Below are 17,187 nucleotides of genomic sequence, written 5' to 3'. Positions count from 1 at the left end.
TTCCCTAAGGGAGTGCCAGGTCAGGGGCCTAGGCTGTACTTACAGGTCATTTGAGGAGGATCTTCCTGTGTCTAGAGGATGGGGAGTTTCTGTAATCAGAACTTCGGCGGTCCTGGTGTTAGGCAGTACCGCTCCTAAGTGGAGGGTGCAGAAGGCCTGGTTCGCTGGGCATTTGACCGTCCAGAGTGCTTGACCATTTTTGGGGCCTCTGGAGGTCGTTCCCCGAGGAGGGGGGACGCCAGGTTCAGGTTCAGCCTGACCTGGAGGGAAGGGCATCTGTAATCAGTTTCCTGACCGGTTTTTTCATGGGTACCGCTCCATGGTGGGAGGGTGCAGAACTCTGGAAGGGGGTGCAGAGGGACGGTGTCCTTACTTCTGACCCCGGTGCAACCTGAGGGTTTAGATCCTAGGTTGGGAGATTAGGAAGCTTCCAGGTCAAGAGGAATCTCTACTAAGGTGGATCAGCTGAAGAGACTGAGGGGGCTGCCCCTGCTGTGTGTTCTGGGGCCCACCTGCAGTTTGTTGTTTCCACTAAGGTAGAGGAAAGGGTATTTTGCTGTGTGCTGTGTCCCCCCACCTGCTTGAAGAGGGACTGTGCTGTGTGCTTTGTACCTCAGAAGTGAAATAGTTTCCAGGTGGTAGACCAGTGATGGAGTGAGGTCCTGATCTGGTAGGAGAATTGTGTTCTGGTGGGTACTTCCCTAGGAGGGTGCGGAACCCCAGAAGTAGAGGTAGGGTGGGGCATCCTTGCCCGTGACCTCTGGTCAGCCTGAGGGTGTGGTCCCTAGGTTGAAGGATCAGTGGTAGTTGTAGCTACACTGAGAGGGAGAGTGGAGAATGGCTATTGTGTGCCAGGGGTTACTGCCCCCCACTCTGTGGATTAGTCATTTGGTGATTTGGATGGCCTAGGGCCTGGCCCTGGCTGTGGATGACTAGAGAGTACCAGTGGGGTATCCCAGTTGTGCCAGAGAGCTCTTGTTGAGAGAAGTACATGTGGGTTCAGAGTGGCGAAAAACCGGAGGGTGTCCCTGCCGTGCGGGCCCGTGTCCGTGTTTTGTCGCCCAAAGCAAGGAAGCCCATCAGTGGAGTGATTGGTCTACCCTGCGTTTTGGTTGGAAGGGGGTTGTGTTGGACCTGGCCCTTTTTGGCAGGTTCACCCCGAAACCTTTTCCTTTTTCCTAGCCTGTTTCTGGAACCTAGTGTTGATGATTTTAGGCCTTTGCGCACTTTTTCACTTTGGTACAATGTAAAGTGCGTGAGCTCTCTGTGTATGTGTGGTGAGTGACCTGCCCTCCCATAGGAAAGAATGGGGAATATGTATGCCCACGGTAGTTCCTGATGTGTGGGGAGTGCAGGGTCGAGTTTGATATGTGCGAACTCGTGAGATTGAATGCTGCGTAATGGTGTATGCGGCATGATTGTGTCTAGTGTAGAAGTGCCACTTTTAGAAGTTGGCATATTTGTGTAATTTGTTCCTGCGTGTGATTGGCTGGTGAGCCTGGGCCTGCTTGTGGATTGACTGTCTGGTTTGAGGATGACAGGGGCTGGGGAGCCCCCAGGAGGTTGTCTGAGTCAGCCCGTGGATGAAAGACTGCATCTGCTGCCAGGGAAGTGGGAGGAGATAGCACCTGGGAGTGAATGAGGCTGTGCCTGCCTGCCACAATGCTGGCTCCACCTCCCGCCGGGCGGCTGTCGCCTCTGCCCCTCACAATGAAAGGAGTTCCCTATAACCAGTTCTAGCTGGTTCTCACACTGCCTGCACCTTTTAGACAAAGGATTTTATAGTATAAAAAGGGGCTGTGTCCCCTTCCAAAATGTTCTTGTTTTTGGACTTGAATCCTGCCAGGGGTGTGCTGCTGCTTGGGCTCAGGGGAAGGCTTGCCTCCCTGAGCCCTGCCCAGCCCCTGGACACCTGATGGACTTTCCTGTTCTGGGAGCTGCTGGGCTCCACCTTATGTCCTGGACTGCTGAGGTCCTGGACTCCTGAAGGACTGTGCTGCTTTATTTTGGGCATCTAGCGCTTTGGAGTGTTTCATTTCTCCCCCAGCGCTTGAGAGCGCTTTATTTGTGCTTATAGCGCTGTAAGCGCTTTACTTTGCCCCCAAGCGCTAGTAGCGCTTTTATTTTGCTGCCTCGAGGGTGCCCACCCCTCATCTTGCCGAAGCGCCGCTGGTGATGGTGGGAACAGGGCTGCCGCGCTGCCCGCGGCGACCTGGAAGCAGCTTGCAGGCTGGCCCATGACTGCGCGGCCCCGGGAGAAGGGCCGGAAGTCCCGCCCCCCGCAGCCCGAAGGGAAGACGAAGCATGGCGGCTGCGGTATGGTGGGATTTATCCAGCGTTGCCAGGAGAGTCCCGGGTCCCAGGAGGGGGCCCGGGTAATGCCACGTATTGCCGCCGTGGGAAGCCCGCGCTGAAAGGAGTTTGCAAGGGTTGCGGGGCTCCCATGACCAAGCAGGAGCCCCGGTAGAGGAGAGAGGAGAGCCCCGGTCTGGCTGGTGGAGCCTGCGCGGCCGAGAGAGGAGACGGGCTGCCTTGGAGCCACGAAAGCTCCACATCGAGTCCCGGTCCCCAGATGGAGGACCGGGTTAACAGCAAAGCGGGCGCATTGTGAAGGCGGGGCTCCCATGAGGAGGGAGAGCCCCGCCATGCGCTACCGCCGACGAGAAGGAGAAGCAGCCCCAGCCGGTGAGTGCCTGCGTGATGCGAGGGGGGGTGTCGGGGCACATTGCCGGTGCCCGCCCCCCAGTGGTACATGCTTCCTTGTGGGGGGGCGCTGAGAGGCCCCAGCGCGGCCTCAGTGTTCAGAGCCCCCGAGGCTCCGGGGGCATATTTGTTTTGAGAGCCCCGAGAGGCTCAGGAGCATGGCTTCATGTTGAGCCCTGGGAGGCTCTTGCCTGGCATTTAGTTTATTTTGAGTCCCCCGGGGGGGGACTCCAACGACGGGGCATATTTCCTCTCGAGCCGCGAAGGCTCCAACGTGCCTTATTTTTGTTAAAAGGCCCCAGTGGGGGTCCAGAAGGCCCATGAGTGTTTTAGAAGCCTGAGTGCTCCGACAGGGCATTCCTTTTGTTCACGAGTCCCCAGAGGAGGGATTCCAACGGTTGGGGCATGTGTGATGTCCAGAGCCTGTGTGGCTCCAACATGCGCAGTTCAGAGCCTGTGGGGCTCCAACAGTTGGCGCAGTTCTGTCCTAGGGTCAGTAAGGACCCTGTCGCAGTTTTTGATTCACAGCTGCCCAGCAATTAGTGGGCAGCTGCACCGTTTAGGTCTTGTGATGTTCCCAGGTGCCCAGCAAGTAGTGGGCACCTGCACCGTTTAGGTTTTGCGCCAGTGGCGCACCCCTGACTGGCGCTGCATGGCAGCGTGCCCTGACATTCTGGACACAGGGCTCTTTAGTCCCTTTATTAGATGGGGGCTGGTATGTGATTTTATTTAGGCGCAATGTGATTAGCTCTGTGATGGTAATTGCCTAATGTGAGTTTTGTGCAATGTGATATGGTGCTAGGAAATGTAATGCATTTAATATGATTACGCACCTTGATCTTACACCTCTGAATGTTTTTAGGCATCATGTGTTTTTGCGCTATTGAGTTATGGTCTGGCACCTCTGAATGTTTTTATGCGTCATGTGTCTTCCTTGATTTTACACCTCTGAATGTGTTGGTTGATGCATCATGTGTTTTTCCTTCCCTACACCTCTGAATGTTTGATGCATCATGTGTAATGTGTTCTTGCTTATACCCCTAAGTGTATTTTATTCTTAGGCGGTTGTGTTTTGCCTAGTATAGTTATACTAGAGAGGTTATGTGTCCATGCGTGATCTAGGCCTATGGTTATTAGTATTGCGTAGTGTGTACCTACCTTTACCAGTAGTTACTGATTGTGACCTATAATTGTTCTTTTATATCCTTATTCTAAGTTCTATATTCTATTTCTAAAAGTGTTGATTCTGACAGTGGCCCATGTGGCCCTGTCTTGTAAATAATCCCTGGTGAATATTGCCCGTGCCAGTTGGCACAATGTACATGTGTGATTTCTATCTGATGTGATTTTGACAATACAGAAGTTATTTTTATATAACCTTGTGTGGAGTTTCTTTTGTGGTGTGCCTAGGATGATGTTGCTGTTGTGTGCTGGCGCAAATGCTTTACACATTGCCTCCGAGTATAGCCTTACTGCTCGTGCCAAGCTACCAAGGGGGTGAGCAGGGGTTATCTTGGCGTGTGACTCCCTTGCCCTGACTAGAATGGTGGTTTCTGCCTGGCTTTGGCGTCAGCCTTAGCCTACCAGAAATAGCCAGTTCTAACAATCCTTCTCTCCTTTCACACCACAAAGAACCAATCAAATTGTTACTTGAGAGAGCATCTACACATCCCTTCAGTTTCCGATTGCATTGAAACTTGGACTGTAATTCTCAACCTTGAACATCTCTCTGTCCTAGTACATGATGAACTGAATGCCTCTTTTGACCATTAGTTCTCCACGTTCACTGGCAATTGCTTCACTCCAGGCCTCACTGTCAGCAGTCTAATACAAACTATAAGTCTTTCTCTCACTTAAAAGAATCATGGCAATACATGTGGAAGAAAGAATATTCTGGCAAGACCAAATGCATTCAATATGCACTTCGAATACATGGCTATACATACACATGTACAACGTCAAAAATAGGTGTAAAATATGAGTAAACAATACAACGTACATATTTAAACAGAACATTAGTGTACACATATATAAATCGTTAATCGCTGCAATAGTTTCATCCCATTAATAATTTTAAATGCTTGACACACCTTAATGAAGTTAGAGCCCACAGTGAATATAATGTCAGTTACAATTATTAAATCGCATATTTGTGATGTATAAGGGTGAAGCCTAAATTGCCTTGCTCCACTCTTATCCCTGTAACAACCCTGTATATAAGCAGGGCCGGCTTTAGCGCTGGTGACGCCTCGTTTGATAAACCTTTTAGCACCATCCAATTACCTCCTTCTCTACATACTCTCTCACCACCACCCTCCAACAGTGCCCCTAATCTCTCCATAGCTCCTTGTCACATGCATTTCATTTGTTTTATAGCACTACTCATACCAATGTAGGGTGTCAGCGCACGTTGCATCACACGTTATACAGAGACATTGAATTATGCCTGGGTAGGTCAGTGTATAGGAAATTCTCCATAGTAAAATGAGTATTACAAGGTGTAGAAGTCATGTCATCTATACTAGTAGGCAGTGTATTTTAAAAGCCTTTGGTCTAGAGATGCACACACTTAAGATTTAGAATGTACTACAGTGGTTGACCTTGCTAATAAGAGTGTACTTCCACCCAAACCCTTTTAGCAACATTAAGATAATGAAAGACTGGGGAAAATATAACGTTCTTACCTGTACTATGGTGTTTGCATGCAGCTCTTTGATGACATTTCATATGTGACTGTGCTATATTACCATTATAACTTAAGAACTGCAAGTAATAATATAGTTCTGTGATCTGCATGGCACACGTTCTTCGCAGCAGGCATATTAACCAACTGCACAACTTTATGGTAAGTCAAAACTGCCACTAGGTAAATCTCTCCAGCTGGAACATTATTCATTAAAGTTAGCTTCACATTTTGATTGTTGCCTCAAAACTGCTGGACATAAAAGGAACTATGTAGCATGTGCTTTTTAAACCCATAGGTTGCTTATAAACACAGAATCTCCGACCATCCCCAAGCTCAGTGCCAGCAACAGCTGCTAACAATATGCAGTGGGGTCCCAAGGCAGCAATAATGGTAGGGGGGTTTGAATAAAAATAATGTAAAAAACATACCTGGTCCTGCGGCAGCCTTGCACTTCTCCTGCTGTTCCCAAAAGTCTCTGGGACAGACTCCCCAATAAATCTAGACGCTGCTTTCATACTATAAGAGCTGCGCTGGGATTGGCATAGCGCGCTGATTAGAACCTCTGTTCAGGCACAGGGAGACTGTGCCATTTCTCCACCCTTCTGCAGAATACTGGTGGGCTAGAGAAACCTAACTTCACATGTCTGTTTGGCCAGCCTAAGACAGCCCGTCAAACAGACATTACGATTGTGGGCGGAATGCCTCCTCCCGACACCGTCACAGATTGGGGACCGACTGTCTTGCAGTCGGCGGTTCCGACCTCCGAATTACAATGCGACACTGTTTAGTCGGAGTCCCATTGTTCCCTATGGTAGCTCGTATTCCGCCTGACAACCGGCCGTAACACAGGCTCCTATGAGGAAATGGAGTTTTTGCAGAAAACCCCACACCATGTTGCAGGCACCCCACAGTGCAGAGTTTTACAGTTGGGTACCTGAGGTACCCCCTCAGCTATCAACCATAGGCCGCAGGGCATAGGGGTCCCTGCCAGGGGCCTCCAAAGTCACTTTCCGACAGCCTTTTCATGTCGGACAAGCAGACGCGAAGAGGCTGTTGGAAATTGACATCGTAATCTCAAGGGCGGAGACACTGTCAATAGGGGTGTACGATGCGGTTCCGACGACAGGAACATTCTTCGAGTCGCTCAGAACCGATTTGGAATGATCTCACAGTTTACATTCCGACCGCGAACATCGTAATCGGGCGGTCGGAATGTAAGCCGACGAGTGGGTCGGAAGGGCTCTGATGCTGTCGAGGAGATTCAAACTGTTGGGAGGAGCCTTTCTGCCGACATCATAATGAGCCCCTAAGAGGTGCACCAACCACTTTACCTTGTGACCCCAGCCCCCCCGCCCTTCACACTCTGGCTTGGACAGCAGCTGAAAAATAAAACAATATTTAAATAATGTTCTATTTTTCAGCTCTTGGATCTGAGCCAGGAAGGCAACACTTCTCTGCCACTGCGAAGGAGCTACTGCTGCTAGTTGCAACACCCTACATTTGTCCCTGAATACAAGCCTTACCACATTCTAATAAATCCCACAATGCAAATTTTATTGGGTCCAATAAATAGCCCGTATCACTGGTTTTGCCTAAAGGGGAACATAACGTATGGATTTTGGGTCTAACCACACTTAAATCTGCATGTCGCTGTTAATGCTGAGAATTTCTTCCCTTGTTCAAGGGTTGACTGCCCAAAAATGTCTCCATGTAATAGAGACTTTATCGCACCCACTGGTTAGTTGCTGGGTGTGAGAAAGTTCACATAAGACATCATTTTGATGCCTGCACAAACAGGGGTTTGTGCAGGGGTTAGAATTTTCTTTTTCCAGTTACCAAAAAAATATAAAAATGATTGACTCAAACCTCTAAATATATGGGCTTCAGGGATCCGCTGAGATTGCAAGTTCTTGATAGATTGGTTGACCTATTAACTTTTGTGGAGTTTTGTTTGTGAATCCCTACTTTCTGTTGGGCTGTTTGGAAATTAAACACATCTAATGGATTGTTTGTATATTTATGACCAAAGTTGGTTTTGTTTCAAATGAAATTATGCTACAAGTAGCTAAAATCAGGCCGATATTAAAGTACAGTAAAGTACAGTATTTAGTTGCAGAAAAATACAGCTGTAAATTATTCCAATGTATTCCCATAGGTATGGATTACAACTTACCTATTCTATTACGGGAACCATGATTTGCAAAATGACCGGAAGATACATTGGTAAGCTGCCATTTTTGTTCAAATTTGATTTATGGTCAATAAAGAGACTCTGTATTATGTTTACAATTGTTTTGTTTTTTATACAGGTCATCATAATGTCAGTTTCATCGTGGATTCTCCTTATGGAAGGTATTCTACGTGTGCAATATTAAGAATAGAAGTATATTCTAGGCTTATATTTTATTATTTTAACTCAATTTTAAAACTTTTTGCATCTTCACTTTATGTGCTATCATGTTTGTACTCTTTCCTTCTACCTAAAAAAGAAACCACAATGTTCATAGTAAGTAACAAATTACTTATTAAATTATGGATAATCTAAAACGTGGTACTTACCTGTAGATGAATTACAATAGATATTTGTAAATTCAATATGATGTTAACGAAAGGGTGAGTAGTAAAATATTACTTGGAATATCTGTACATCCAACAACGTTATTTCAGTCAAATTTATATGAGCAACACTAAGGATATTGTTAGCTTTGTCCTTAACCCCTCCCATGCTCGTGACGGAACCGCTCCGTCACGAGCCTCGGTCGCGCTGTGCTGGTGACGGAGCGGTTCCGTCACGGCACGCTCGGCGCGCCTGCGCGCTGCTGATTTCGCGCCTGCGCGGCGCGTTCTATTGAGCAGGCGGGGCCGTGACGCAACCGCTTCGTCACAAGCAAAGCACGCCCCAGGCTCGTGACGGAGCGGTTCCGTCACGAGCATGGGAGCGCCGCGCGGCCCCCTCCCCCCTCTAGCGCTGCGGCAGAATTGCCGCCGCAGCAAAGGGGTTAATGAGCAAGTGAAACAGCAGACTACATTTGCTACTGATCCTTAGGGACACAGAGTGTTTTTTCGGACCTGACAGCTAAGTTGAACTATAAGAGTGATATTTGCCCTACACACACATCAGAGAAAATAATAACTTTGTGTGAAAACCATATGCCATGATAGGCCTGAAAACTCTTCCAGATGGCCCAATCAATCTCATAGAAAGCCTAATAGTACTTAAGGAGACCTAGGCCATATCCCAAATAGCATGCAATCTCCATGTTTTTGCTGCAGCGCACCTTCAAATCTGTTTGCCAGGCAAAACAGGTACTGTGCGGTCTATTACTGGTAATACGTTACCCCAACTAGGTAACGTATTACCAGTAATAGGCCGCAATGCCTTGGGGCAGTGTATTAGTGAAGATGAGGACTTCCATTGTTGAGAAATTTTAGGTACAGTTGAGTGTTGTCTGCATTTTTGTGCACGGCAATCCCAGCATTGATGAGATACAGACCTAAATGTTTCATTTACATGTTGAATATGGGGGTGACTAGGATTGACTCTTCACTATTTAGTGTCTCTTGGTTAGGAATAAAGGCAGAGATATCTATGCAGGCAGGTACAGTGAGTGACTGTACCTGCTTAGAGGGGAATTACTGGGAGGCCCATGGGCCCCCATTCTCTCCTCCAGAGGGCTGTCCTGAGCTGGTACACTACCTGTATGGCATCTTTTTGTGGCACTCAGTAAATGCACCTCCAGATGCCCTATTTTCTCTTCACCTTCATTCATGACATGGTGAGGTCACAGAGAGAAAGTGTTTCCCTCATTTACATGGGGGCACACTACCATGAAAATGAGGTGACACCCTCTTAAAAAAGCACCAGTGATGTATGTGCACCAGTGCTATCCGAGTTACACAGGGCCACTCAAACACTTACGGTCCCTTCTGTGATACTGTCATGCCTCGGGACCGATAATAACGGCCCCCTACACCTTCCTTTCAGTGCAGCCCATCATAACTATTTCAAAAGACCTGGCTCTTGTGAGGGAGCAGTCGTAAGGATTTTAGGAGTCTAGATGACTATTCCAGGATGTCTAAAAGTCTTTATGGTTTGCTGGATATCTACTTCAAGCAGGTCTGTAATAAGTTGTGATAAGTTGATAAAACTGTAACTTTTACAAGATGCAAATATAGATAACTGAAGACATTGCCCCAAACTAAAATACTTAACAGGATTTTTTTTAAAAAGAGTGAAACCGGCAGATATATCTCAATTCTTGTGAACCAATGTTTGCCAGCTTTGTATTGCCCTATTTGGATTCCTCAGGGCTCCTATGTAGAACATTACAATCCTTGCAGGATGCCTCACGGCGTTTAGGGTATTCAATCACTCATTTACTAGGAAGGTTAGGTATTTCCCCAGGTAGAATAACTCTCTCAAGAGAATTAGCATTTCCTACAGGAATATGATAACTCTTACTACTGATGCATTAGGTTGTGAGCCCAAGAACCCTTTCAGGATGTCAAATTGCTTTCACCGGATGTATGGGTATCCTTTCGAGTAGATAAACAGCTTGTATGTGAGACAGATATTTCAAGAGGTTGGTCATAGGTTCTTAGAGCTGTTTTGTTGAATGTATGGAAATATTGTACAATAAAGACATTCAAAGTGCAAATTAGAATAAATGACATGTTGGATGAATGGGATGTGCATTTCACTAAGGCAGTGTGAGCCATAATATGATCATTTGTTTCTAAAGTTTATTTGTGTGTTTTTTCCATAGGAGTTTTCCAGTGAGCAATACCTATTTTGTATCTTCACTGCATAAGATTGCAATGTTTCAGACCTATGCAGGTATGAAGTTCTAATAAATCTGAGGAAAACGCTTCAGATCGGTTTGTCATGTATCCACTGGTGCACATGGTTTGTGGTAATATGTTAATGGTGCAAAGTTTTAATGTGGAATACATCATTTTATTCTTTGGGCCAGTTTAGTGAAAAAGGGAGGGATTTCACCCACATGTCTCAAATTCATGAAATTCATTCGATCTGAAAAAGAAAAGACATTATGTATCTTTTACCTCTGCCCCCTATGCTGACTCTTAATGCAAATCTTTTATTCAGTGGTCTCTTCAATTTCACCTGCTTCTGGAAGTATCCAAGGAGTAAGCCTGCTAACTGTAACGGGCCAGTACTTTGATGCCACAGATCATCCAATTCGTGTTCTTGTCGGAGGTATGTTCTGGCAGTTTCTTTCTTTCTTGTTCTTCCTTTTTCTTCATTCATAGAGTGTAGTACATGTAAAGCTCCCTCAACAACCTTCTAATACTGGTGAAAACTACTGGGGGATTTAGGTCAAGCATCATTGAAATACTTCTAAACTGTTTTATGAGATTGTCTGATTTTCAGAGTATCATATATTTGAAGAAGAATGACATGGAATTGAAACAATATGCTCTCCTAAACTGGTAAACCTGAAATAACAAATTATTATGGGTGAGGTAATTGCAGAGCAATGTTCTTCTTTGAGTTTTGTCCTCTTGCTAGAATGGCAATATACATGAACTGCCTTGGGTAGCAGGTATGGGATTTTAAACATGGAATGTGGAAGCAAAGCATGTCACTAGAAGGTTCTCAGACAGAAAGGCATTTCATTACTTCTACTTAAGCTTCTACTTACCAACTATGCAGACTTTTCATTTGGAGTAAGCAAACACCCAAAGCGTCAGTTTGTTTTCTTTAAATGAAAACCAAAAGAACCTGATATACAGATATTTTTCTCCCTGTGCACTGGGTGATTGTTTAGTTTTTCCTGCTTGTGCCCACCATGCCTCACCTGGTAGTAATGAACAAAAAAAAATCAGTGATGGTTCCCAACCTCAAAGGACAGGAAAACAACACTATGACTTGACAGTCGAGTGACGTATTGATTGCTGGGTGATGGGACCCCTTTCTGTCTATTTTCTTACCATTTGCCCCTCGAAGCTGCTGCGTGCGGGCTACTAGCAAACATAGAGGAGACTGTTGTATTCCAAATGAGAACCTTGATAAGTAATCAAAGTGTAACAATGTTCTCTCAGGAATAGGTTAAATGCTTTTACAAAACATAACATACAAATTGGCCCTAAAGTGGGTCCTGAGTAATCCAAGAAATGGGAAAAATTTGCAAAAAAAAGCATCTTTTGGGTACATATGTCATAAATGTATTTGCTATAAAAATGTGTTGTAACATAGCAAAACAAGTAGATAAGGAAAATAAGAAAAAGAAAAACTATAATATGTTGATAAATATATCACTTTCATAATAGTATGATACCAGTGATTAATTTGCTAATAATCTGTACCATGGAGTGGTGTTCATCTTTTCACCCCCATTGGCAAGGTCTTCCTGGAGAGTGAATACTTAGAAGTTCAAGCCATGAATAGGGAGTAGGAACCTTATTTACATTAATCATCCCCTGAAAAAAAGTAAAAAATCAGAACCATCAAACTCAATAGTAATGAATTAGAGTGCTGCTGTAAAATGACATATGATCCAAGTTGGCAGGCCTAAAAGATCCAAAACAAACAAGTGCTGAAGGCCCAAGACAGTCTACAGCCATGCATGCATCACCAGAAGGAGCACTTCAGGGAGCTGCTAGTCGGTGTTGGAGTTCAAGTTAGCCAGGACAGCTGAAGTCCTGTTTGTACAGTAACCTTTTGCATAAACTGAAATGGACCAGTGTGTGAACTGTGTTCGTCCTCACAAAAAGCTCAATAATATTTTCCCCAAATTGAGAGGGTCCTGAAGATTTCAAGATGATAGATGTGTTTTTCCATTTATTATTTGTGGTGATTTTGTTATTATGTTTGTGGTATTTTTTTAATTTTAATTTTAACTGTCTTTCCTCAACAATATAATTATCCATAACATTTGAGCTGAGCGTGGACGGGCTTAACATAAGAATATATTATTTATGCCAGAGGCAAGGACATGTGGCAAGTTAAGCAACCACTGGCATGTGCCATCTTTAGGGGGAGGACCTTAGAATGGAGGACTGAGTCAGCCGCCCCACGCGTGTTCTCTAACAGCCGTCAAGCCACACAATATTCAAAAGAGTCAGGGATAATATATACAAAGTGGCACACAGGGCCTCCCGATTCTCAGACAGCTTACTAATACATTTAATCAAGAAAACAAGTTAAAATAACTGGAAAAATGTAAATCAATATTGAAATGCAAGTTCAAATAATATAAATCCCATGCACTTGAACTGTAATAGCAGATTAAAATAATGAAAAGGGAATGTGGGACAGCCTCTCCATATGCATACTAGGAAATGTACAGTTTGCCTGAAAGAAAAGTTAAAAGACACACAGCAGTGTGTTCGGTGTCATTGAGTACTTGATATCAGCAAAAGGTTTTTTTTAAGCTTGTGCATTTTTTAAAAAATTATTTAAAACTGGTGTGGGTTTTGCCAACCATTATTGTAAGGAATGGGAAATTAGTTTGGAAGCATGTGACTCCCAGTAATAAGAACCATACTCCTCTCAGTGCAAACACACAATTTCCATAAATGAAACCTGGGATCAATGAATGGGAAAATTCAACATTCGGGCTGCGAAAGACTTCTTGTCAGGCAGATTCATTTTAAGCTATTCTCCGGTCAAGATTGCTACCTTTGGACCTAGGTCCTGATTTGTATGTTGGTGGTAAACAGGGTTAAGTCATGCTTACAGTCAACATAATGATCTGCCCATTGAATTTAGAAGAAGGCAGAACATGGTTTGGCCATGGAAGAGACTACCCCATCTCCGCCATGGCCAACTTTTCTGACGGCCTGTGGAGTGAGTGACATCAAAGAATTGACTACTAGTCTGCTTGCCCAATCAGCCTGGGTGGACATATATCAATTTTGTTACTGTTAGTTACTGCTAAGCAACCCATGGTGGTGGGGAACAATAAAAAAGAAATAATGCCCACTTTGCCATGGGAAAAAACTCCTATAGCAAACAAGGGCATTATGCTTTCTATTTTCAAAAAGAAAATCCAGTTTCTTCATTTTCTTTTGTAAAATAAAAAAAAAAGGTTTGGTGCAAGGCTCGGTCATGTTGACAGAGCACTGCACAAATGAGTGAAGTGCTTTGGCGCGAACCGCCGTAGCGGCAGTTTGTGCCAGTACTTCATAAATGACCACTAGGACCTCAGGGAAAGCACTTAGGGCCATGACACACTCCTTTAGAGGCCACTAGCATGTTCCAGTCCTGTTCCAGTTATACAGGTAAAGTGGGTGGCCTGAATAAGGCCTTGTGCAGCTTGTTCTCTCCCTGTATACACACAGGTCAGTTGATTGACTCTTGGTGTACACTTTTTAGTTATGCGTCCAGCCCTCCAGGTCTCCCCACAGGTTACAGACAACAAGTCCAGTTCTCTATTTTTGCCACAGATTCAGAAAGGGTAAAATATTCCTAGGGACTAACAGCCTGATTCATGAAGCGAAATAGCGCCCGCAATGGCTGCGAAAATGCAATTGCGGGTGCAAAACACGGAATCGGCATTCAAGTACGAAATAGCGAATTCGCAAAAAAATAATAGCGATTGAAATAGCGATTACGCTATAATAGTCGCAGACTCCGGGAAGTCGAGCATTAGCGATACGGAAATAGCGACCAACCACGGAATCTGCGAAATGAATAGCGAAACGCAATATTGTCTCAATCGGCATTCATGAAATAAATACATTAGCGAAAAAGCGCTAATTCGCACGTTTGCGCGGCGCAATTTAAGGACAACTCAAAGCAGGTGGTAACCATAAAAGCCATGATTAAGTAAAATTTGAAAAACTGTTGGCCAATCACCAACAGGTCCAGGCCTGACCAATCACACATAAGGAAATTCAGCAGCAGCATTAGGCGTTCCACAATGCCTGGGATGTACATGGTGGTGAGGCGGCGAAGGCTACAGCGAGCAGCACGGAGGAGACGCATGAGGCAGGCAAGGATTTACCGGCAGCGGGTCACCTTGCTGGGCCAAACCAGAGAACAGATTTATGCAAAATACAGGCTGAATGGGGAAATGATCACCTGGCTGATACAAGAACTCGACCCCATCATGCAGCACCCAACAAGGCGAAACAATTCTGTGCCCACACATGTGCAGGTATTGTGCAGCCTCCACCTCCTGGCCTCCGGCAGTTTCCAGGGCATAGTAGCCGCTGCTGGGGGGATATCCCAGCCCACCATGTCACGCTGCCTCCACACTTTTGTTGACGCCATGCTCAGCCAGCTCCACCGGCACATCACATTTCCCACGAGCCAACAGGAATTGGACCTGACAAAACTACAATTTTATAATGTCGCCCATTTTCCCCATGTCCTCGGCTGCATAGACTGTACCCACATCGCCATCTGCCCACCAGCTGGCACGGAGTATATGTACCGCAACAGGAAGTCCTACCACTCCCTCAACATACAGATGGTCTGCAATGCCAAGACCATCATCACTGACATTGTGGCCCAGTACCCAGGGAGTACCCATGACTCCTTTATCTTCAGGCACAGCGGACTCCACACACGACTGATCAGGGGAGAGTTTGGGGAAGGACACCTACTTGGTAAGTACACTTTGTCGACAATGTCACATTGCTATGAAGTAACTGCGCTGCACAGGCAATCAACATCTGCTCCTCTCATTCAGGTGACAGTGGCTACGCCCTACGGGAATACCTCCTGACCCCTTACCTCAACCCTGCCACACCTCAGCAACGGCGCTACAATGTTGCGCACATCCGGACAAGGAACTGTATTGAAAGGACATTTGGCCTGCTCAAGAGCAGGTTCCGTATACTGCACAAGACAGGTGGGGCCATGTATTACAGTCCTGCAGCGTGCTGCCGCATTGTGGCTGTCTGTGCAATGCTTCATAACATTGCAACCAAGCGCCGGATACCATTTGACATCTCAGGCAGTGAATCTGAGGGGGACGACCGGCCACCAGCACATGCGCACCATGCACGCGGGGAGAACCCAGCTGAAGGCCACAGACGTCGCAACCACATCACAGCTAACAATTTCTAGCCCACCCCCTTCCCCCACCCCACATATCACAATTGCATGCAAAATGTAATGATTACACAAGGCGAATGTGTGCAGCAAAATAAATGTATTTGTTTGATTCACAAGAAAAAAGGGTCATGGTATCAACTATGTACAAAATACAGTATTCCTGCATACTGCATGTGAAGGTTCATGGCAGGCTTAGCGTCAGCCTGCGCCACTGTCCCTCACACAATGTCATTGGCGCCTCCGGCGCGTAATTCCCAGGCGCCTGTGAGGCTCTTCCTCATCCTGGGCAGCTGTACCAGGCGTAGCCCTGGTGCTGCGCCTAGGTGGCGGGACCTGCGTGGCAGAGTGGCTGCTCACACTGGAGGCACCCTCACTCGCATCGTCTCCCCCTACAATGGCCGGTAGCACAGGTGTATGCAGTGCGGTCACGGCGGTGGTCAAGTGCTCCAGCACCCGGGTAATGTCCTCGCAGCACTGGACCAGTTGGTGCTGCTGGGTCAGAGAGCGCCGCGACAGCTGGGTGGTGGCATTTGCTGCCACATAATTTGACCGACTATAGGTCGACAGCCGGCTCAGCAGCTGGTGGTGGCGCCTGCTTGCAACACTGCGGTGCTTCACGAGCGCTGCAGTATTGTCCTCCATTGCCGCCGTCATGCGGTCCATGGCCGCCGTCATGCGGTCCATCCGCTCGCCGACTCCCGCCACATTGCGGCCAATTTTATGCAGCTGGAGCTGGATGGCTCCTTGCTGCTGCGACTGGCGCTGGTGTATTCGGAGCATGCGCCGCTCCACGCTCATGCAGGCATGGAGATGCCCATTGCCCCTCCTGCTGTTCAGCCGCTGTGTTGCGGATGTGGCTGGCCCAGATCTGGTTGGACGAGCTGCAGGTGGTGTAGCAGCTGGTGTTGCTGGTGCGGCAGGCACTGGAGGCACATTGGTGGGGTGCCTGGCTCTGGCAGCCGGTGGGCCGTCAGATGTAGCAGCAGGTAAGGTGGGGGGCCTGGCCTTGGCAGCCGGTGGGCCGGCAGATGTAGCAGCAGGTAAGGTGGGGGGCCTGGCCTTGGCAGCCGGTGGGCCGGCAGATGTAGCAGCAGGTAAGGTGGGGGGCCTGGCCTTGGCAGCCGGTGGGCCGGCAGATGTAGCAGCAGGTAAGGTGGGGGGCCTGGCCTTGGCAGCCGGTGGGCCGGCAGATGTAGCAGCAGGTACGGTGGGGGGCCTGGCTGCTGGTGTTGGTGCAGCGGCAGGGGCTGGTGGCTGGGTATCGGGTAGGGATTCCTCCTCCTGGGCCTCCTCATCAATCAGCAGCCTCTCGCTGTCACTGCTATCATCGGCACCTGTGAGGGTAAGTGGATACTCATTAGGTGCATGTGACTGTCAGACGTGCAGATGTTACATGCATGCTGGGTGTCATTCCCTGGATGGCTGTGGATTTGCGCACTTTGGAACCTTTCTGGCCGCATTGTGGTACTACTACATTGTGGACATACTACGTCTCCCACAATGCTTCAGGGCATTTCCTGATGCACAACATAGGCATGACTAAGGGCCAATGAGTGAGCCTATTTGGTCAGGGACGGTCATAGGGGACAGGGTCGCAGTCGCATGCCACTTACCTTGGGTGTCTTGGGTGGGGCGGGAGGAGTCCAGAGGGGTCACGCCAACACACGCCTCCCTCTCCAAGGTGTCCTCAACCTGGTCCTCCAGGGGTGTGTTGGGTGGGACAGTCGGTCCGCCACCTCCAGTGCCCGAGGCCCCACCAAGGCGCTCCGCC

The 17,187-nt window shown here is 47.2% G+C and overlaps 1 protein-coding gene across 1 annotated transcript in view; it reads left to right on the top strand.

Moving 5' to 3' along the window:
* LOC144828000 (fibrocystin-L-like) overlaps positions 1 to 17,187 on the top strand; it is a 1,506,874-nt gene that overhangs the window by 73,956 nt on the left and 1,415,731 nt on the right. Inside the window, exons 7-10 of the mRNA XM_078686147.1 lie at positions 7,545 to 7,612; positions 7,699 to 7,741; positions 10,156 to 10,226; positions 10,497 to 10,607. Of these exons, the coding sequence (XP_078542273.1) occupies positions 7,545 to 7,612; positions 7,699 to 7,741; positions 10,156 to 10,226; positions 10,497 to 10,607 (293 nt within the window). The remainder of the gene's footprint in view (positions 1 to 7,544; positions 7,613 to 7,698; positions 7,742 to 10,155; positions 10,227 to 10,496; positions 10,608 to 17,187) is intronic.

The sequence above is a fragment of the Lissotriton helveticus genome, chromosome 4_1 (assembly GCF_964261635.1).
Source record: "Lissotriton helveticus chromosome 4_1, aLisHel1.1, whole genome shotgun sequence".
Taxonomy (NCBI): domain Eukaryota; kingdom Metazoa; phylum Chordata; class Amphibia; order Caudata; family Salamandridae; genus Lissotriton; species Lissotriton helveticus.
The sequence above is the reverse complement of the archived record's forward strand: the minus strand, read 5'-3'. Positions and strand labels throughout refer to the sequence as shown.